The sequence below is a fragment of the Ptychodera flava genome, chromosome 2 (assembly GCF_041260155.1).
Source record: "Ptychodera flava strain L36383 chromosome 2, AS_Pfla_20210202, whole genome shotgun sequence".
In the NCBI taxonomy this organism is placed as follows: Eukaryota; Metazoa; Hemichordata; class Enteropneusta; family Ptychoderidae; genus Ptychodera; species Ptychodera flava.
The window spans coordinates 52,866,941-52,891,575 of NC_091929.1; the positions used below are offsets into that span (position 1 = coordinate 52,866,941).

The window sequence follows — 24,635 nt, forward strand, 5'->3', positions numbered from 1 at the left end:
GAAACTACCCAGCACATAAACTGGAATTCTTAGCATTAAAATGGTCTGTAACTGTAAAATTTCATGATTACTTGTATGGTAACAGATTTAAAGTAGTAACAGACAACAATCCACTTACATATGTAAGGACATCTGCATAGCTGGATGCTACCGGCCATAGGTGGCTTGCTGCATTGTCAATGTATGATTTCACCTTACAGTATTGTCCAGGACAGAGAAACGGTTATGCTGATGGTTTATCATGCAGACCACATGACAGTGAGCAGACTGAGGACAAGTTAGAGACTACAGAAGATATGATTCAAGCTGTTTGTCACTACCACACTCAAGGTATTGATTGTAAACAGGCAGTAGATACAGCATCAGTCCTTATCAAAACAGAATGTGCCACTCCAGATAGTGTACCAAAGACTTTTGAAGAGACTTTGCCTTGGCCAGGTGTAGAGTCACTGCCGGTCATTACCATGGATGAATGGAAACATTATCAACAGGAAGATAATGTAATTGCTAGAATCTGTGATCTGAAATTGGGAGTAGATGCCCAATTACAAGAGAAAGAAAATCAGAATCGCCAGATGTACAGCTAATACTGAAGGAGTGGGATCGTCTATGTTGGCGAAATGGAGTGTTACATCGTTGTCGTAAAACTGTAGACGGCCAGAACACATTCCAGTTGGTTTTACCCAAAGCCTTCAGAAGTAGAGCTATTGAAGGAGTTCATGATCAGATTGGACATCTTGGAAAAGAACGGACATTACATCTACTGAGAACTCGCTTTTATTGGCCAAAGATGTCTCAAGATGTAGATGCCAAGATTGAGAATTGTAAACAGTGTATTTTGCATAAATCAACGGGAAGACAAGTGATAGCACCATTGGTAAATGTACGTACTTCTCAGCGCATGGAGTTAGTTTGTATGGACTACTTAACTCTTGAAGAGTCTAAAGGAGGAGTTGCCAATATCCTGATGATTACTGATCATTTTACTCGTTATGCTGTTGCTGTGCCAACCAAGAACCATACTGCTAGAACCACTGCAAGAGTACTGTTTGACCTTTTTCTGGTCCATTACGGATTTCCAGCAAGATTACATTCTGACAGTGGACGGAACTTTGAATCCGGAGTGATAAGTGAACTTTGTAAGATAGTTGGTATCGTCAAATCGAGAACGACACCGTACATCTACAAGGGAACGGACAGTTGGAACGCTTTAACAGGACCCTTTTGAACATGCTTGGTACGTTGACAGATGAGAAGAAACAAGATTGGAAGTCATATGTTCCACCATTAGTACATGCATATAACTGTACAAGGAACGATGCTACAGGATACGCGCCTTACTATCTGATGTTTGTAAGACATCCACGCTTACCTGTTGATGTTTGCAGGGGTATTGAGCCTGACAATGGAGAACAGATGAGTCACCATTAATATGCTGAATCGTTGGGGAAGAGACTCAGTTATGCCTATGAACTTGCATCGAAAGCAGCTGAGAAGGCAGCTGCAAGTAACAATAATCGATATGACAGGAAATCTCGCGAGGCTATATTCAGACCAGGTGACTGTGTACTAGTCAAGAATGTCAGGATCAGAGGAAAGCAGAAGTTGGCGATATTTGGGAAAGTCAGCCTTATAGAGTTGTCAAACAGTGCGATCCAGACCTACCCGTTTATGTGGTTTGTCCAGAGAATAAACAGGGAAGGAACGTACATTGCACAGAAACCTGTTATTACCAACTTCAGCACTTCCATGGCCTGAAACTCTTCAGCAGGACAGAGAGCTTGCACCTCAGAAACAAAGAAGCAAGAGAAGAGAGTTCGTTGAAGAGATATTTGTAGTTACCATAGTGATGACACTTCATAAGACTCATCAGAAGAGGATTATGAGGTAGTTACTGTACCCTCTGTTGTGCCTGTGTTTCAACATGATAATTCTGAACCTAAACACGTTGATATTGTCCCAGCAGATTTAGCAACAACTGGAACCCAGAATGTCGATAACCTACCAGAAGTTCAAAAGGGCAGTATTCAACCTGCAGATGAAGACAGCCATATTGACACTGAAGATGTCGGAGCAGTAGATGATGAACCACTAGAGGAAGTTGCATCAGAAGCCCGTGAATCAAAGTTGAGAAGATCATCTAGAGTTAGGAAACCACCAGAACATCTTACTTACTCACATTCAAGTGTAGAACCTGATTGGGTGATCAGAGCTGAATTTCTTGCATCTATGAAAACTTAGTTTTCTGAAGTGTCGAGTAATATTTGTAAAGCAATTATTGATATTGTGTCCAAAGTATAACTTGTGTATAGTGATATAATTGAGATATCTTTCAGAGTTTTTGTTTTTGTTTATTTTCTATGATTTTTGTATGTTTATGACGGGACGTCATTCTGTAAACCAGGGGAGAATGTAGAGCATGATGTAATGCATCCTTTGTCATGTAAATTATATAGCATGTACAGCGCAACCAGTGGTACTTTGATACTTAGTCTGTGCATTCATTCAGGGTGTGTAGTAACAAATTGGCGGACGCAGTGACACCATACAGTGTACGCTCTGAGTGAGTGAGACATCAGTCTCTAATCCAAGCCATCCGGCCTAAATTGATGTACTGCCATGAAGATATGTAACTAAAGCAATTCATGCTTCAGTTTGGAACAAGTTTGTCAGTGTTTTGGTAATTTATGGTCCATAGGACGTCTTTGATGACTCTGTTCCATATAGTGCCATTGATGCCTGTTCATGCTGTGTTGCAACTCATGCAGAAGTGTCATTTAGTCTGGTAAATATAACTGAACTTGATATAATACAGTTGCAGTTTGTAACATACCGTCAATTTTAATGCTATGCTGGCGTAATTGACTTTGTGAGACGTTTAGAAAGAGAGTAACCTTTTCTGTGTTCTGTTGTTTTGAGAAGTTGCCGAACACAAAGAAACGAGTAACTCAGCCATGTGCATAATGCAAATTAGCAAAAGTTGAGAAACATCTGTGTCGAGTGTTTCCAGAACAGACTTTCGCTTGCTGTTGACTTCATTACCTGAGTATATATGTTCAAGTACTGTATCCTGTAATGTTAGTCGCTGATACCGAGAAGTCAGTTTGCTGTTTTTTCAAAGGAAGATTTGCCGTGTATCTCAACACTAAAGCCATCGAGTACCAGCACTTGGAAGCCTATACGAGTGATGTTGTGTTTGTTTATGACTGTATAGCATCGTTGAATTATCTGCTTGGAACTCTGTCAACAGGTTTATGTAGTCTTTTGATGTTGACTCACACTAAATGCCTGTTATCAGTTTAGATATTTTCATTTGAAAAATGTGTCGAGTTGAACAATATTGTATACTTATACAGAAAGGTTCATGTATTGAACTCAGCAATACTGTAATACATTTTTCTTGGTAATGATTAATGTGGTATATCATTAATTTTACCATTTGCTTCAGTGTTTTATTTTATGTTTAGTATACAGCAACACCTACACGAGCAAAAGCCCCTACGATCATGCACAAGTCAGAAAGCTCACAGTCCCAGTATAAATTTAATTATGAAACGTCATGATAGCAGTTTGCTTGTACGTATGGCTTACATACAGAATTTGGAAATATAAGCCCAACTAAGTCCGACATTCGATAACGAAAAGGCCAAAATAAAGGTCTTGGTTATGGCTATGAATGTTATACTAATCGTGGGCCTGTTTGTCAGCCTGCTGCAGTATACAATGGTCACGACTTTTTCCTCTCCGCTGACAGTGGTGTTTTCTATACACATACCATTTTTGGAAAGAAAAAAACATGTACTGCCCGACAAAGACAGACCACATTATTATTTCTTCCGAAATGACGGATCGGAGGGGCAATACAATAGTTTCATCCCTCTGAAGGGAGACTCGGGACTAACAAAGGCCGGTCTCGCCCGCCTCAATGAAAGCCTTGAAGCCTACGTATATTGCATACTTGGCGCACAAGCTAATATTCGTAGTACCATAGTGGGTGATACTGGCAGCGCAGAGCAAGTCCGAAAAGAATTCGGCGTTCTCCTCGAAGATGAAATTCGTAATACTGACAAAGTAATTAGTTATAGGCGATACCAAGACACAATAACAAATACTGGTGTCAAACTTGATATGGCTGTTTCGCCCAATTTACTTCTCTTGCCGTCTAAAATGGTCATTCTTTCGGGCCCTTCAATCGCAGGTTATAATAATGAATTGCAATACGCAACTGAATCTATGACCTTCGGGGTGAATTTCGATATAAACACGGAAATTAAAGAAAGTGCTAAATATGAGATGGAAGGGGACAAGGATGCTGTGAAGTGGCAGGATGAGCCACCTAATACGGCAGATGCTGCTGACACGAGTCGGATTCCGAAGGCAGCAGATACAGTCGCCGCCGGCGCGGATCCTATTCACGAATACGGCAAAATTGGTTTGTTATCTTTTGCCATATTCATTACATTTATGTACAGTATATAGATCCGATGTATGCAACCATACCATTCAACATGATTATAACTGGACTGACAAATTCTGGTAAACGGAATATGTTGTGGATCTCCTCACCGGTCCGTACTTTTGAAATTTGAATATATTGTTTTCATTTGTCCGACATTCATGAACAATAAAACGTATAATTAAAGATTCATTTTCGGTCGGACTCGATGCTGTGGATGATACACTAGCCTTTATACATAAGGAGTTTTCCGGTACAAACACTTTAATAATACTCGATGACTGCGCCTCGTCCAAAGATATGAAGAAGCGCAGTGAGGTTTTAGTCAAACTTGGTTTCAGCGCAAGACACGACGGTTTATCTGTCTGGGTTCTGACTCAACAATATATTAGTATTAGTAAACCATTCAGGGAAAACATACAGATGTTAGTACTATTTTACACACAGACAACAAGACTATTATAAAAGAATGTGGAATGGAGTTGTCAGAACGGGAGGCCACTTCCCTAGTCAGGCAATTGAAAAATACGCCATTCAGTAAATTAGTATTTCATTTATGGCATCCGTACAACATACAATTATAATATAGCTAATCATGGCTTTGCCCGAAGGTTTCACCGATAGGAATCCTGAAGGAACTCTTAGAGAATTATTTTACAACCCAAGAACTGGTTTTGGAGGTGTACAAAAATTATATTTTTCAGCGCGCGCCAGCGGACTAAAAGTTACTAAGAAAGAGATAGAGGACTGGTTAAAAACTAAGCTAACTTATAATCTACATAAACCGGTACCTCGTACTCGCGGTGCTACGGGCGGGAGGCGTGTTTTAGTAACATCGATAGACGAGTTTTGGCAAAAGATCTTGTGGAGTTTCCTTTACCATTCGCAAAAGAGAATAAAAACATTCGATACATGCTAACAGTAATCGATGTGCTCAGTAAATATGCATGGGCCAGGCCGATACAGTCAAAAATGGCTGATGATACTCTGAAGGCGCTACAAGACATAATTAAGAAATCCGGGAGGCAACCTGACAAACTTCAGACAGATGAGGGGCGGGAATTTACTAACCGAAAAATGCAGAAATGGCTCCAGGAGTCAGGTATTCACTGGTTTCACACCTACAGTGACAAAAAAGCTAGTGTCGTGGAACGTTTTAATCGGAATCTTAAAACTATGATGTGGAAATACTTCACATACAGACAGACACGAAAATGGCTCGATATTCTACCACAACTTCTCGAGAATTACAATAACACCATTCACGGAAGTATCAAAATGAAACCCGTCGACGTAACAGAGGACAACGATTGGCAGGCATTTTATACACTTTACCCTTTGTTGGCAGCCATGGGAGCTAACCCTGAATTCAAGCCGGGAGAACGGGTCCGAATTACAAAATGCAAGACCACTTCAGAAAGGATATTTACCAAATTGGACAGAGGAGATTTTCATAGTTTCAAAAGTGGTGTACGCAGCTGGACTGGGAACGAAGCCAGTTTATAAGATAAAAGATCTGAATGGAGAGGAAATACTCGGCACTTTCTATTCAATGAACTGCAGAGTGCCCTTTCGGAACGTTCTGATGCCGACGAGCTGTACACAGTAGAACGACTTTTGAAGACGAAAAAAATTAGAAGAAAGAAATACTATCTGATAAAATGGAAAGGTTATCCAGAAGTTCAATAGTTGGGAGCCAGAGGAAAATGTAATTAGAACTTTGTAACTACTCTCTGTAGTTCTTGTGCTGGTACTTGTCAAGTACTAAAGTAAGTAATTATGAACGTTATTCAATAAGTACCATGGAAGAAGTCTTAATTTCTTAAGAGAAGAAAGTGTCAGTTTACCATTATTCTTCCATCCGCCCGGCCAAGTAATTAATTGTCGTAAGTAATGTTCGCTTATTGCATCTTGTTTGGCTGTATGTGGATGAGGTGGTACTCCGGATGAGCATATAAGGTTTGCAAGATCTTCAAAGCGACTTCTCATGTTGCCATGGTCCCTTCTTTCGAGTCCTCTTGTTCAGCTTTATCGATAAGTTCTGGTTGAAGTATAATGTACACAACTGACATGAACCATAGACAAGTAACTTTAAAGTCTTGTCCCTTCATCATATCAAGTGTCTGTAAGTCAAACGGAGCATTGTATGCGTTCACAGATTCACAAGCATTAAGAAGTTTGTGTAGGTTCTTGAGTGAGACTCGAGGTTGTTCTAGTTGTTCTTGGCCAGGTGGATAATAAGCTTTTTCAAGTTCGTCTTCGGAAAAACCGTCTATTAAAAATCCCTGGCTGCCGCCATCAAATGCTATTCCAAAGTCAAAAGCTCGTGGAAAATCTACTGGCCCGACTGTCTCTGTATCAATTGTTGGATTAAGTATATTCTTGAGAACTTCAGGCGTAAGTGGTTGACTAATTACCAAACATGGAAGTCTGTAGTCATTACAAATTTCTAAGAAAACTTGTTTGAACTTATCATGAATCTCTTCTAGTTCTTTTAAGGCGGACTCGGTTATTTCATATTGTCTTGCTCGAGTCAGAATATTCCGCCTGCAATAATCAAATTTCATATCTTTGAATATGATAATGAAACTATGTAAATGGTCAAATGCTCTAGAAACAATCTTTTTTTCTTGCGACGAAACGGAAACACCCCGGATTCGAGAAAAAGTCAGATGTTGAATTATGGAAGAGTCACAAATAATGTAGTTGGCTTTCCCAGCGGCGCGTTCCGAAGGGTCTGTACCAGCCCGACATTGTAAACTAAGAGTATGTTCTATAAACTGGTTCTGAAAATCGGCAATCGAAACTTTCCCATTATAAAAGTCGGCAATGTTGCTAGAAAAACTAGTGTCAAATTCTGGTACGTGAGTCATCGCCAAATTTACTGCATCGTAACTCTTACCACTTCCAGTTGGCCCATTTATCAATATGTTTGGCATTTTTGTGCTACGTATATCATACATTTTTTTTAAATTATTTTCGTAAGATATATTATGATAAGACAATGGCAATCCTTTCTATTTCAGATGCAATAAAAATACTTGAAAGTGGAGAAAACATTCAAATCAGTGACGGCAAATTAGTATTTGGTGAATATGTAGATCCTATTATATATGTAGACAGTGAGCTAGAAGCGGTTTTCAATATTGGACCTAAATATGGTTCAAAAGATCTTGCTACATGCGATGAAATGTGTGTCCGTTGGCAACAAAGTCTTCAAAAGTTTACCGATTTAATAGTATTCCGTACCTTAGGTGAAAGTTTCGATGCATCCACCGCTAAAAGTTATGCTGCAAGCCTGGTCGCTCACTCCAAGAATCCTATCGGAACCGTTCCGGCAGGGGCTCCGCAGGTATTATTTTACAATCCTTCTAAAGTGAATCAGAAGCGAGGGAGCGACACACAGACAAAGTATTTTAAATTTCGGTTTAAAAGAGGAATTCACGATTTCGCTACATGTATTGATATAGTTCAAGAAATCGACTGTGGTTTTAAAGCAGTGAGCCGATTGAAAGCCAGAGAAAATCCTGCTATTGTACCTCGTAATATCCGAAAAGGTAGTAAGATAGAATTCTTAGCATTTAAACCGCGCTTAAATAAGCGTAATCTTTCTTTCACTATAGAGAGGTTATTTTGTGTCACACCTTTTAAATCAGAAAATCAAGATGCGGAAGAACTAGTCGACTTAGAAAGATTAGGTGAGATATATAAACAAATAAATGCTGCCAAAAATATTATAGTGGATTTTGATGACCTATCATAGAATATTTTCTTTTTTAAAAATTTTTTAGGATAGTATATATTATAAAGATTATTATGGAAGAGAATATTGACGTTTCCCGCCGCTTACGAAAAGCATTCGATGGGGCAGTTTTACGAAAAGAATTTCCTGAAGTCAAGCGAGTCGAGGATATCGAAACGATCGATATCGAAGGTATGACCAAAATAAGAAAGATGTACTCTGTTTATACAGATATGGAAGTCAAATTATTGGATCCGAAAAACGGTAATACACAAATTCGTACATTGCCTGTTAAATTAAAAGATACATACACAAAAGATGTAAGAGGATCGGATATAAAACAACAATTAATAGATCGCTACGACCATATGCTTGATACAATTGAAAATGTTGAGGGTTCTGGTCTCGTTCTCGAGGAGATACTTAATTTTGAAGTAATTCTAGTAGAAATTTTACTCGGGGCCGGCGCCGGAACGGGAACAGAACGAGTCCAACTGCCTAAATGGTTAAAAAATAAGCATTGTGTGAGCAATCTTATTCTTCCTTTCGGCAGCGAGGAAGTGTGCCAATTCGAAGGACACTAGAAGAAGGTGCCCTGCCCCTACGTTGTGTATGCAGATACTGAGGCAATTATTGAGAAGGGCACCGGCCGACACATTCCAATTTGTATTTCGTATGTTATGATTGAACGATGGCCAGGCAGTAAGCCGAAAGTTTATAGTAAAAGAACATTCACAGGTACAGATTGTGTTACAGAATTTCTAAAGGATATGAAGAAAAGGGCCGAGTATTATTCGCAAACGTATAATTGGAAAATAAAAAAGATGAAAGATGGATCTAATTACAACGATCCAGTCTGTATTGCATGTAAAGATCAAGCCGGATACCGAATAGTGATGGATGAAAATACTTTTTATTGTAAAACGTGCCGCCCGTCGAGAACCATTCCTATCTACTTTCACAATCTCAAGGGATATGATGGTTCTTTTATTTTACAAAAAATACATGAAATCAGGGATGTTGACGAACCAGAGCCAAATATCATAGCTAAGACGGGTAATGGTGGAATTATGTGTCTTATGAAATCATTTTTCTTTTACGCCTCATTTGTTGTCGATGGGAAGAAGAAGACAGTGAAACGTTTCTTTTCTATAAAGTTTATGGATAGTGCCCAACTAATGAAAGAACCGCTCGATGAGTTGGCAGAGACAGTGCCAGAGGATGGATGGATGGTAAAACTTCCGTATAAAGATATTCAGAAGAAGAAAGGTTTCTTCCCATACGAATATTTAAGACTCGGTTGACAGACTGGAAGAGAACCAGCTCCCACCGATACACAAATTTCATAGCAAACTAAAGGAAGAGGATATCTCCGAGTCTGATTATGAACATGCATTGTATGTATGGGATTAAGTACGATGTCAGACGATTAAAGATTATGTGGAATTCTATTGCGAGACTGACGTTCTCCTTCTTGCGAATATATTCGAAAATTTCCGTGACACATGTTTAGAAGCATATAAGTTAGACCCAGCCCACTATATGTCAGCGCCCGGCTTGACATGGGATGCTATGTTACTTTATACATGTAATAAATTTAAACTCATTCAAGGTGCTGAGTAGATGAAATTCATACAGAGGGGAATTCGAGGTATCAGTCAGTGTAATATTCATTACTTACAGACAAATCATCCAGCTTACAAAACAGATGAGGCTGGCGGGAATTATGATATAGAGAAACCATTGACCGAAATTAAATATCTCGATGCTAATAATCTCCATGGATGGGCAATGAGTCAACCAATGCCAATGGGGGGACTTCATTGGATGACGATGGAAGAATTGTTAGATGGTCTGCTCAGAATGGTTGAGCAGGCTTGGATAGGGGGCCCGGCGCTAGATTTCCGCCAAGTTTTCTAGAAGTAGACTTAGAATATCCGGCCGAATTACATGAAGAACATTCCGATCTACCTCTCGCGCCACATCACTACGAATTTCCGAGGCAGGGCAGTCGACTGATTACAAGTCTAATGGACAGAGAGAGATACGTCTTACATTATAAGTTGCTTGAATTCTATCTTCAGATGGGAATGCGACTGAAAAAGATTCATCGGGCACTTGCCTTCGAAGAGAAAAAGTGTCTCGCGGAATATATTGGCTTTAACACTAAAATGAGAATGGAGGGAAAGACAAAATTTGAAAAGAATTTCTATAAGCTTATGAATAATGCAATGTTCGGCAAGACAATAGAAGATGTTCGAAAGTACAGAGACTTTAAATTTGTTTCGGGCCACAGTAGTACCGAGAGTGGTCGTAAAAAGATTCAGAAGTATAATCCAAAGATGAAACATATAACTCTCATAACTTCCGAGAGGATGGTGATTCCTGCAACAGTGTCCTACCCCTTACTAAACCTGCAGATCTGTATTGAGCTGCTCCAGCTCTGATTTCAGTCTGCCACAGCTCTGTGCAGCTCAATTGCAGTTCTGTTTTGGTTGTCTTGAGCTGTAGTTTGTTGGCAGCAGACAAAACTGATAATTTGAGCTGTCTACTAAGTCAATGCAGACAACTGTCAGCTCTGTGCAGACCAAATTCAGCTCTCCCTAAGAACTTTGTTTACATTTGTATAAATGGATCATTCTGAAGACTGCTTGCAGCTCAAAGAAGGATGCCATGTCAAATTGTAATGTATATCACTGTTGGCCAACAAACATTGTTGATGACCACAGTTAAATCAAAACTTACAATATAAGCATTATCTTTGTGACGAATTTGATAAACACTCTAGTTGATCATTTTTAATCTGCACCAAGTTTGTTCTAGTTTGGTAAACACTAATGGGATTATCGCAATGATAATGGTGAAATTTGCACCCTGAACATGTAGATATATGTGAAATATATATCTTGTTTGGTACTAACCAGACTTTTTACTGTCCCAAGTGGCACTGTATAATGTACAGTATATTACAATGAAAGAAAGCTTAGAAACCCCAGTATGTTCGTACAAAATGATACATGAATTTTTTTAGTTTTAAATTTTTATTTTGGTTAAATTGTAATATTGCAAAATTCTCTTCAACAAGTCATAAAGAATATTTTCAGGCAGAATTTAACACAGTCGTCCAATGATGAAAACAACAGGATACCAAATATCATAATCACTCAATACATAAACAAAAATCTACATGGTAAGTTATATGTGGTATGTACTGTAAATACCACATAATCCTTAAGAAAAAGAAAAGTCAAAGGATTAATGATTTGAGAAATACTATTTTTTGAAAAAAAAATAGATAGGTCAAATAGTGTGTGGAATGCGCAAATTTATCAAACCATGCAACATTACCTTGGAATATGAAATAAATGTACTGAAAAACATCAATGCATGAAGGTTATTTCTCTGGACATTGTTTTTAAATGATAAGTTTCAAAAAAGCCCTGACGAATTTCAGGAAAAGAAACTACAATTTTTTTTGTTTGGTTTACAAGTCATACCACTGAATAGCTGCAATGTAGCCCATAGGCCCTGTTCAAGGTTTTTCTGTGTTGCCGTGTAGCACCATGCACTAAATATATAAGGCCATTACCTCAGTCATGTGTCGATCAGAAAGTGAGTCCTACGTTGATACATGCCAACACATTTATAAGGGTAATAGCTTAAAATCTGACTACTCATGACCATTACTTGCATAATCATACATATCAAAAGGCCATAGAGGTACACTGACTGATTTATAGTGTATAAAAATGGCGTAAAAGTAATATACTCTCCCATTCTTGCAAAACTAGTGTTTGAAAGGCTATGGCAGCAGCCAGGAGGTCACAGGTCAAACAGATCATCATGTATTCGAACTTTGACCAAACAACATCACATGTTGTAAAACAAGACTTTTGATTGGCCAATTTTGTCAAGGCTGCCATTTTGAATTCCAGTGTTGAATGTGTGAGTCTGCAGGTATCATTCACTCCATTAAGCCACGGTTTTGGGTAGAAATCGTCGATTACTTCTCTCAGTGGACGATGAAGGGAACACAGAAGAGGTTTAGGAGAACAACTGTAATGTTTGAAGGACGTTGCCTGTGTTACACACTTAGAGTTTATGTAAGTTAAACTTCGATCATTGGATGTCCGTTATTTACAGTGTAATGGCCGTGGACATATTGAATTTTCCAGCCTTTTAGTGAGGTTTCAACTGAGAGTTTGCTACTTCGACACTTTCCACACCGTAGGGGACTATTTCAAACCAACCACTGTTCTTTGAGAAGTTGAGAACATATGGCGACAAGAAGTGATCTATGTTCATTTCGATCATTATGGATTAGTACTTATGATAGCAACTCTACTGCATGCAGTGCATAGGAATAACATAGTATAAATCGGACATGATACAGTTTTATTCTCGTCTCAGTTGCCGATCATTCGATGTCTTAATGATGGAAGAAATGTTTTCGGACTTGATACAACTACTCTCTCCAAGTAGTGCCGGTGGTGGCTTGGTTTGTACTGTGATTCATTTTTTTTGCAAGTTTTATTGTTCATTATCGCTCTTATCATGAAGGACACATACCACAGACTCAGCCTTAATCCTGATTTTTACATGTAGCAATTGAACATTGTTTACCATGATGCCTTGTTTATTTTGGCTGAAACTCAATATCTAATGATTAAACATAAATCAAAGTTCTCATGTTTTCCATGTACACTTCATTTTAAGGAAAGGCATTTTGAAATATATAAAGTGAATTTTATATGTCAACAAAGTACATGTAACAAAATTACAAAGTTTTGAATAGTTTTTCATGGTTAAATTTCTTATATATATGTGAATTTAACATAACATTTTTTACATATAGATCCAGACTTCATACAATGCATCGGTCAACTAGTACAATTTTGATTAGAAAGGTAATAGACTGTTAACATGATAATAGTAGACATTTCAACTTGCGTGGCAAATTCGAGTACTCGACCCGTTTACGCGCGCGCGCCTTTACACGAACCCGAGGATGTTTTACTTGACCAGGCCTTTACCGGGCATTTTTCCCTACGGTAATTTTCGAGTAAACTTTTATAATTCCCGTGCGCAATGCGCCCTCATCAGCAAAACTAAATGTACGATGCATTGCAACTACTTGGTACTACTTTGCAATCATCGTGATCAACCCCTCTACACTGGTCGGAAACACAGCAATTGGAGTTTGTCAGTCGAGCATACACGGAGAATAGGAGTTTATATGTATATGTGTGTTAGTTTGAACTTTGCAAGTGGAGATTATTGCCTTGTAATTGTCGTTTCAATATGATTCTAGCGACCCGGGCGTCGGGACGGCCTGTTGAAGATCGCCTGTAATTTTCATGTGCAAAAAAAATCTGTGAACCCGACAGTAAGATTCGAAGGGACTGAGTTACTGTTACCGGCTGTCCCGCAAGCCGTGTGGCATAGCCAGCACACAGCCATGCCATGCGGAAGCTGAATCGGATCTCTACATAAAGGTAAAACCATGGATGGTAAGAAAGACGTCCATGGTAAAACTTACCCAGTACATTTACCTCAATGATCTTCGCGCAAGACTTAAGATTCCGGCCGGCCGGCGCAGCCTCGCTACGTTGCAACCACTGAACCTAACCCAGCTTCCGTAATGTGCAGCGATCACAGTACGTACCACAGGCAAAATGAAAAACTTTATCCGTATGCATCGAGCTGGCAAGCCCAATAGCAAACTCACCTCTTGGTTGGATTTCGCTGTTACCTAATTTGTGTGTTAAATTAACGATGCATTAATTATCGGACTTGAACAAGTGAAGACGTAGACGATTAGGCTGATCATACAGATTAGAGGCCTCCAATTTGCATTGACAGTACGTCCAGGACGATAAGAAAGTCTCATATGTATTACTAGTAATAGAAAACGTAATAAATTAAGTGATCAAGACATAAACTTTACTTTTAAACATGGTGACTGATGAGTTTTATGCAGCGATGTACGGTCCCGTGTTTTGTGCTCGAGGCCTGCTGCACCTGCACTAGCAGGTAACTACAGCCCTGGCTACGATGCTGTAGCTGTATGTTCCCGGCGTTGTTAAACAATTTGTTTATTTTACAACTTGGATACTTTGTTGTCCTGTCGAAGTTTTGTACTCGTCCAATTTTGGAATGTACGACACAGCATCGTACGCAGGGCTAGTAAACTGCCCTGTCTGTTTTGACCAAAGTATACTGGTGTCATGGTTGTGGTCACCTCGACCAAGCCCCGGTACAAGATTCACTTAGACCTTGACAACTTGCTTGGGAGGGTTGATGGTATTTCTATGAAAAATATGCTTGCTTCAAATAAAAAAATTAACACTTTCATAGGCAAAGTGCGGGCACCATGATAGACTTAGTTCAAGTCGGTGAATTTTACTCAACTATAAAACACATGAATCACAGACTTGAACCAAGTCTAGCACCATGACAGCGTCTGTGCGTGATCAGCGTGGACATGGAGCGAGAGTCTCCGACCCTCGAAACTTCTTGCTGCTAGAGCCTGACGCTTATGACAATAATTTATTTTGTGTTGAGGACGACGAAAACAATATACCTGCACCAAAAGATTGTGATTTACATGTGTTTTAAAGGACGAGGGTCGAAGTAACCTGCACCCATGGAGCGGTCAGTTTCTGTGGACGGCTATACGTGCTTTCCCAGAGGTCCACAATACCGTGACCCCTGAACTTTAACAGCGACCTACTTATATTGACACCGAGTGCGACCGAGGCCGGCCGGCGGCATAGGTTTTTTCATCACCGTCCCTCCAGGGACGGTGTGGTGTATCAGCTTGAACATGGCTCATCAAAGAGATTACATAATATTAAAAACAAAAAAACTTAAAAACTACTTTGAAAAGCTGAACAAATTTATTACAGATTAACCTTTGGGACTTCATGATAATAATCAAAGCAACGAATTGCCACAGTTATATCGAGGACGAGTACTTTTCCTCTGGGCACACGACAAGTCCTTGAGTTTTAAAATATATTTATTTTAAAGCACGCAAGCTTACTTGCGTAGTGACCGAAAAATATTCAAAGAGCACTAAGCCGCTTACTGTTGCCGTCTGATTGTCTTTGGTGTGAACTTTTCGATAACCTAACCTTTAATTTTTGAGGTGAAAAATCCCGACTTACACAGATCTTTTGAGTTTGTCAGTGTCTTGCTAGTTTTTGTGATAGGAATACATTGTAAGATATGCTTGTCGATGTTTTTACGGGTAAGTACATGCCATTGGTTTTATTATTACTTTTCTATGTCGGGACACTGCCGTTATCATTTACGTATGTTTTGTTAGGAAATGATCTACTGAACGAATTTCTGTTTTTCAGACGGTAAATGTATGATGTCGATGAAGAGACATGGACTTTACGTCCCAGTGTTGATGTCGCCTTGTTCGCTATTAAAGTCACTTTCTTCTTTAAATGTTACATCGTCGTATCGTCTTTTTATCGGGCTAAAGCTATTTTGGTGGTGAATGTACCGATACTTACACGGCGATTTTTCCCCGTTCTCAAAACAGTCGTATTATCCGACCATCGTTGGATACTATGTCACAATATGTGTATCCGGTTCATTTAATTCCGAGGGGAATAAATATCAAGTTTTAACACCCAAATTTCACTTCTTAAAGATTACGAGCATGGTCGTACTATCTGCATGCTGCGATTGGAGGTGTGCACTGAATAAATCTGTTTTGCTGATTATCCCTTGCTCGTTCTACTAGTTTTCCATGAAACTTAGGGGCAAAGAGAGTTTGCTTCGGGTAGCTTTCTTGCTTTGGTGTATAAAATTTGCCCCCACTAACGTTTGATATTCCTCAAAGATCCTCTCGACTTCGCGATTGCACCGACCCCTGACGTACTTAATAGTTTTTTTCGCTGTTTTATAGTGAGGTGGCCAAACCTATATCATCGCGAGAACTGTACAATCAACAACCGTGCCTATGGACTGAGGGAGGATATAATATAAGCTATGTAAGGCAACGATACGCTTAGAAAAAGTGACGAACTACGAGTATTATTTGTGGGAAATCAACTGACCATGACTACAAAAATATCAACTTCATAGTTTTATACCCTAGAAATACCAGGTTTCGCTGATTTATCAAAGCTATCTTCGATCTGTCTTGTTTTCGCGACAACATTTATACCGCAACTCGTATGGGAGAGTGGTCAGTTTGTTTAGCCTTTGGGTAAATTTATCAGTGACTCAATTCTTTTTGTTTTTTTGGGTTTTTTTTTGGTCTTTTTTGGGGGGGTGCGTTTTGTGGGGGAGTAAAGTGACGATGAGAATCCCCCGGGGTGGGGTTCGAGATAAACTGACGTCGAAACAGAAGCGAGTGATTCGGCTCAATGTAAAAACCAAGGTTGGTTTATTACAATTCGAATCCAACAACAATAACTAGTAACACCAGAGTAGCAAGGCTTGTCCAGCCATGCTGTCTATAGAGCTCTCCAAAACCATGTCCTAAAACTAGAAGCGTGGCAAGTTCCTATTCTACCTCGTGACGTCGACCATGAACGTTGGAGAAAACATCAGGAAAAGTAGCAAAGTAATTTGAGCGGGAAATATACCAAAGTCTGATTGGATAAACTAAATGTCTATGATTGGCTGAGAGTTCCTATCTCAGGATCCTAGTGTCTGTAATGAATAAATTTTGAATTACGTTCTACACTTCTCCAAATTCTCCGCCGCGCGAAAAAATAGAAAATACGTAAACACCATGAACAGAGAATCTCAGAAAACGTGAAAGTTAACGCGTATAAAGGTCCACTAATATGTCCATTATACTATAGAATTTAGAAACGTTGCTCAAATTGTCCACGAAAGCATATTTTGACTTTGAACAAACACGATGGAATAAAGAATGCATGCAAATCGTGTAAATTGTCTGAGTCAAATAAGGTCCGCTATTCGTATGCGAGCAGCTACAGCAGAATCTCTCATCGGTCGTCTAGGAAAGACGTCATCCGCCTTCTGAGTGTTGTCATCGGGAATAGGCGTCGAATTCACAGTAGCCCCTGTATTAGTACTGGAGTCTGATCTGACATCTGTAAGCTCCTCCTCATGCTCTGTTGTTGTAGTCAGCTGTTCAGACACAACTTCCAATGGATATAACTTCTGGATGGGTCTGTTTGTCGGGCCGTTTGCAGTATTCAACTCCGCAGATCGCACCAGTTTGTCGTTACCATATATCAACTTTGTTACGGTTCCCAGATGCCATTTCTGACGTTTTTCCGTGTCACTGTGTATAATCACTACATCACCAACTTTGATGACGTTGTTGCGACTTCCTGTAGTTGGATGTCGTTCTCGTAGGGCTGTCAAGTACTCAGATGACCATCTTCTCCAAAATTGCGCGTGTAGTCTGGATAAATGTTCATATCTCTTGTTGATTTCGTGATGCTCTGAGTATGTTGGATCAGTTACCTCCTCGTCGGTGACCTCAATGTAAGGCAATGAAGTTAGTGTCCTCCCATGCAGCAGGTGGTTTGGGGTCAACCCAATCTTGTCGTGTATACTGGATGACACATACGTTAATGGTCTGTCGTTCAGGACGGCTTCAATTTCAGTTACGACTGTTGAGAGTTCGTCGAAGGATATGAACGCTCGACCGAGGGTTTTCTTTATCGCATTTTTTGTTAATGCAATCAGTCTCTCCCAGAAACCGCCAAACCAGGGCGCACGCTTTGGTATAAATGTCCACTGTACTCGGTGTGCGGCGAGAAAGTTGTTGACTTCTGGGGTGTCAAACAATGTTTTGATTTCATCGGCAGCTGCTAAATAAGTCGAAGCGTTATCAGATAGCATACGAGTCGGCAAAGATCGTCTTGCGGCAAATCTTCTGAATGCGTGCATAAATGTCTTTGTTGACATGTCCGGTACGAGCTCTAAGTGAATGGCACGCGTCACCGCGCACGTGAATAAACAGACGTAAGCCTTTCCACGCGTTCCATCTTTCGCTTTCGTGAATAGATTTCCCGTGAAATCTACACCGGTTATCGTAAACGCTGGAACCATGTTTACTCGGTAGCTTGGCAACGGTGCTTGTACAGGATTTGGTTTCCCTGTAACTTTGTTGCATATAACACAGCCTCGTAGGACGCTACGTACGATGATCCGTATCTTAGGGATCCAGTATTTCTGTCTTATTTGAGTCACAGTTGACTGGACTCCCTCGTGAAGCATCAGTTCATGTGCTTTCCGTACGATCAAGTTTGTTAGTTTGTGATGCGACGGTATCAAAGCGGGAAACTTTGTTACGAAATCGAGGTGCGCGTTATGAATTCTACTTCCACAACGGAGTACGTCATCATCATCGACAAACAAGTCTAGTTGTCTCACGATTGGGGCACACTTGCTCAAATTCAATTTCACTGACTGTATTGTGTCCCCATATTGCTGACGTTGGACATGCTTGACCCACATATTTTCAGCTCGGTTAAGTTCATCGGGGGTAATTCTTCCAGTCTTAACATCGGTGGATTTCTTCATCCGGGCGATGAATCTGAGAACATAGCTTGTCACTCGCAACAACTTATCCAAGTTGTTGAATCTGGAGATATCTACTATGCTGTGGATTCCACGATCATTTGGATTGGTGACTTCCGGTTCGTCATCAACCATTGTTTCTCTTGGAGGAACGAGTATTTCTCTGTTCTCAGTAGTTGAGTCACTGGCCTCGTTCAGATGTGGTTGTATCATATCAGTTTCACTGGGCTCAATCACAGAATGCATTGCATTTGCATCGAATATAGAACTTGGCCAATCACTTGTTTTCAGCCATAGTGGTCCATTTTGCCATAGGTTAGAATGTTCCAGGTTTTCGTAGGTAATCCCTCTGGTCAACAGGTCAGCAGGGTTGTCTTCGGACGGGCAATATTTCCTTGTAGACTGAAATGCACAAATTTCATCCACTCGATTCTTGACAAAAATGGGTAATTTCTTCTCACTGTTCAGCCAGTGAAGGACGATTTGGCTATCACACCACAGGTAACAATTAACAATGTCATATTTGGGTGACAGAGCTTCTCTGACGTATTTACTGAGGCGCGTTGCTACTAGTGCGGCCATTAACTCCAGTCTTGGGAGAGTTGTCTCAGTCACGGGTGCGACTCTGGTTTTCGCCATAACAAACGAGGTTTGTTGACCGCATTTCAGATATATCACTGCTCCATATGCCTTTGGACTAGCGTCTGCGAAGGCGTGCAACTCATAGTCACTGTTGACTTCCGGTTCATCAAAGTACTTTCGTTTAACTCTTGTGTCGCGAGAGTCATTGATATCTTCTGCGATATGCATCCACTGTGTGTATAAATCTTCGTTGATTGGTTCATCCCAGTCAAGTTCTAGTCTCCATAGTAACTGGATGAACAGCTTGGCTTTCACAACCACTGGGGCGAGATATCCAATAGGATCAAACAGTGATGCAGCATAACTGACAATGTCACGCTTCGTTATGAGTTCGCTGGGTGATGACATATTGTTCACCTTGGAGTAGGTCAACTCATCAGATTTTGTTAACCATTGCATTCCCAAAAGAGAGACATCTTCAGCAGGTTCATTGCGATTGTCACTTTTGGCAAGGTCGTTTATTTGTTGACAGTTCGATGACCACGATCTGAGCTTGAATCCACCTGATGCCATTAATTTGTTGGCCTCATTGTAGTATTCTGTGGCCTTTTCGACAGTATCAACTCCATCGATCACGTTATCAACATAAATGTTGTCTTTCAGTTCGTTGGCAGTAGAAAGTTGAGCGTTGTTCTCCAAATGCGTCTTGATAACCGCGTGTAGTATGAATGGAGAACATATGGCACCGAATAATACGGTCTTAAACTGAAAGGTCGTGAACTCACTTTCTGGGTCAGTAATGTCCGACAACCACAGAAATTTCGTAAACTTTCTTTCGTCTTCTTCAAGCCGAATGTTCAGGAACGCCTTCTCAATGTCGCTTGTCAGGGCAACATTATTAGCACGGAATCTTAGCAGTATCGCTGGCAAGTCGTTTATTAACGATGGTCCCTTTTGCAAGCAATCGTTCAAACTCGGGAAAATGGCGCCCTTCTTGCAAGAACAGTCGTACACGACTCGAATGGGCGTGGTTGCCGAATCTTTGATCACCGGTCGATGTGGCAAATAATGTCCGGTGTCTATGTCATCTTCTTTAACCTCTTCAATGAAGTCGCGACGTTTTTGCTCGTTGATTATGTCGTCATATTTCTTGATGAGATCGTTGGGTAGTCTGCGAATCATGTTGCGCGTACGATTTACCGTAATATCATAGTTTGTTGGCAGTGGAGGGTGATCTTCCTTCCACGGTAGTTTAGCGCAGTATTTTCCTTGATCTATTCTCAGGTGAATGTCTCTGTAGGATTCGTAAGTCAACAGTTTATCGACTTCCGGATTGTCTTTGACACCAATCAATTCCAGGTCCCACATGTTTTGGACCTTCGGTTCTCCGTCTGAGCGAGTGGTAGTAATATCTAGTGGTGAGCAAACGTCATCGGTTGTGCGATCTCCACAAAGCATGTCAACAGAGTTCTCGGTCATAGATATTACATGTAACATACGTACATTAGAATCAACTTTATGAGGCATTCCAGTTGGTCCGGAGAGTAAATATCCAAACTTGGACGATACAGCAGTTGGGCCAGACATACCTGAAATAACGTGGGAACCAACGAAATTCCAATACTGGTCGGCGCCGATAAGAACATCAATCGGCCATGACTTGTCACTTGAGACTGGATGTGCGAAAGGCATCAGTCCTTTCAAATGGCTCATGTTATGAACTTCCTGCGAAATGTGATTAGTTAAGTCCGACGATATCTCAGGAATAATCATTGCGTCAATGGTTGAAGTATTCCCGTTCAGTTCGTGAGCAGTTAGTTCGGTGAATGCCATGGTACGCACATTTGAAGTTTTGTCGCCGAATGTTGACAACTTGATTTGTTCGCGACGCGTAACTTTCGCGGAAACTTGACGCGCGAATTTCTCAGATACGAATGTTTGGTTTGCTCCTTCATCAAACAAAATAACAGCGCGAATGGGAATTCCGTTGTGTGCAGAGATCGGTACAAATGCAGTCTTAAGTAGCACGGGTCCAGTGTTCACTTTCTTGCCTGGGAGCGAGTCAGCTTTTGTAAATGTTACCGTTACCTCAGGAGTGGTTGATGGGCGCGTTTCCTTACCGTCCACAGTCGTACTTGTTGCCATGGCAACGTCATCACGGTGAAGCGCAGTGTGATGTCGTTTCTTACATTTCTTGCATGAATATCGCGACTTGCATTCGGAAACTCGATGTCTACCGAAACAATTAAAGCAGAGTCTGTCCTTCTTAATAATGTCTAGTCTCTGACAAGTATCTGTGATCACAGAGCAGTTCGATGCGAAGTGCGATCCCTTGCAAAACGGGCAGGTTTTGGGAGCGGTGCGCGACTTTTGTCGGTTCGGCGATCGCGCGGTCGTGTGAAACGCGGCTGTGATTTCTGGCGGGCTCGAGTCGTTGGTTGTTGGCATCTCATCTATGGGTTTACCGGCTTGGAGCGCGTTTATCTCATGTAGAATTGCTTGCCGTAGTTCCGATAGTGTCCATGCAGAATTACCATGGTCTCTTGCTATCTGCTTTCGAATGTTTTGAGGCAATTTTTCTCGTATCAATGGAACTAAAAGTTCGCCGTAAGTGCGTTCCTCCTTGCCTAACGACTGCAGACCGCGAACGTGACTTTCAATCGAGTCGTAGAAGTTTCTCAAACTTTGAGCGTCGTTTGTGGGTTTCTGCAGGTTCCACAACGCTGTCATATGAGCATCAACTATGAGATGAGATTGTCCGTATCGTTCTTTCAATAGGTCAATCGCGTGAGAGTAGTTAGCTTCGGTGAGTGACAATCCACTGATTGTTCTCGCTGCCTCGTCTTTGAGCATGCTTCGCAGATAGGTAAACTTCTGTATGTTGCCTAGACTAGTGTCCGAGTGAACTGAGGACTTGAAAACGTCGAAGAAAGTCGACCATTCTAGTACATTACCTGAGAAAGTTTGTAGCTGTAGCTTCGGTAGAGCGACTGTTTTACGTTGCGTGTTACCGAGAGACGACGTGTTGCCATTCTGCGTTGCGATGAAATCGTTTGGTGTTTGCGTCTCTGGTCTGTTTTTCTTCACAAATGTTGCAATGCCGTGGTTGCGTTCGTAGATTTCCGCTTGGTAATCGCCTGAAGCTTCATTTTCTTCGTCAAAGTGATCTTCGTCGGTCAGATCGAGGATTTTGATCTCGAGGTCGGCGAGTAGAGGTATCTTACTTGAGAGTTGATCGTTCAGCGCTTCCAGCGTGTCGAGTGTAGTCATTTGGTCGGTATCAACGTCTCCAAACTTTTTCATGAGAGCGTCAGCCCGGTTGAATAGTCGGGTAACTTGTGCACGTTGACCGCGACGTGATCTCTTCAGTTTCAATAACGCTGTGGCTGTCTGGTCCTCGTTGTTTTGTCTATCTGGTGGAGGGTCGTGTTCTTGTTCCGACATCTTTCTCGGGTATCCTGGTCTCGGCACCAAAAATGTGGGGGAGTAAAGTGACGATGAGAATCCCCCGGGGTGGGGTTCGAGATAAACTGACGTCGAAACAGAAGCGAGTGATTCGCTCAATGTAAAAACAAGGTTGGTTTATTACAATTCGAATCCAACAACAATAACTAGTAACACCAGAGTAGCAAGGCTTGTCCAGCCATGCTGTCTATAGAGCTCTCCAAAACAATGAGTCCAAAACTAGAAGCGTGGCAAGTTCCTATTCTACCTCGTGACGTCGACCATGAACGTTGGAGAAAACATCAGGAAAAGTAGCAAAGTAATTTGAGCGGGAAATATACCAAAGTCTGATTGGATAAACTAAATGTCTATGATTGGCTGAGAGTTTCTATCTCAGGATCCTAGTGTCTGTAATGAATAAATTTTGAATTACGTTCTACACTTCTCCAAACGGTTATGTGTTTTGTTTGGCGAAAACTGTGTTCTGACCGGCACTTGCATGAGCGAATGGTATACGTGTTTGCAGTGTTTTACACTTGAGGTCTTTTACCCCCTTAAAATTAGCGAATGTTATGACCATTTCCTTTTGTGATTGGAGTAAATTATAAGACATGCTTGTCGACACCTTTTAGTATTTGCGAGTTCATGGTTTATGTTATTTTTATGTCGGGATAACTTGGCCGTTACTGTTCATTTATAACCTTAATTTGCTTTGAATTTTGTTACTGAACTATTTCTTTTACTTTTAGCGATCAGACGATATATGTAAATCCAATGATAATATTTTGAAATCTCAGCTTAGATTTCTCCGTCACATGTTGATCAATTTTTTCGAGTGGATCCTTCAACATAATGGGACTGTACAAACAGACAATTTAGTAGACTGTGTTATGAATTTCAAATCAGTAATCTCTTGTATAAAGTAGTGAATTCTATGTGAAAAATGACACGAATTCCACATGTTTCATAGAAAAAAAACCAAACCCTGGAGAAATCTTCCAAAATTCACAACTAAACCGAAAAGAGTCATAATTGGTAAGATTACATCGTCCTTCCATACAGTGGATTATGCTCGACCACTGCCCTGTCCTCAGATAATGCGTAATTGCGTGAACATAACCTGCGTACGCGTGGACGGAAGTGCCGAGTGCGTGCAATACGTCCTGTCTTGCAGCCAACGTCGATGCATGTAGCTTTCGCTTACCCTGGCCTAAAGCAAACGGAATGCGTATTTTGTATGTCCTTAAACAACCACATAAGCTTACACCTAGACAATGCATGTCCGCTATTACTGGTGTACAACCCGGCACAGAAAACTTAGATTTTGTTGTGAATAGCCGAAGGTCCATCTTGTATCATCAATGTGTACCGTACATCAACAGTGGAACGCGCGGGATTACTCACAAACATGCAAGGTCGTGTCCCTGGAGAATCAACGCCAGGTTTGTGAATCGCCGATATTTCTCGGCCATTTCGGGACTCTAATATTGATACTATACGGTACTTGAATGACTTGCCTTGTGCATCTGCCTGCCAGGTCTGTGAAATCGGTGATATTAAAGTCATATTTATCGGCAATTACGGGACTCTAATATTCATACTATAGATGATACTAAAATAACTTGCCTTTGTCTCGGCACGTCGGTCTGTGAAATCGCGATGTTTATCGATATTTAGACGATACTACAGTGCATTTCACGTAAATTGTGTCAAATCCTGGGTAAATATCCGATATAGGTCCCTATATCAGAGATTTCACCGCTCAACAGATCTTGACAAACCCGACTTTCAAGGACTGACTTTAGCTTCAATACTAGACGATACTAGATTTTGTCAAATCGCATGTAAATAACCGATATATCGGGGATTTCACCATCCTACAGA

General features: G+C 40.7%; 1 protein-coding gene across 1 annotated transcript; it reads right to left on the minus strand.

Annotated features, from left to right (window-relative positions):
* Positions 1-17,129: 17,129 nt before the first annotated feature.
* LOC139150930 (uncharacterized) lies at positions 17,130-22,751 on the minus strand. The gene has a single exon (XM_070723417.1). The coding sequence runs from the start codon at positions 22,749-22,751 to the stop codon at positions 17,130-17,132; it is 5,622 nt and encodes a 1,873-aa protein (XP_070579518.1).
* Positions 22,752-24,635: the final 1,884 nt, after the last annotated feature.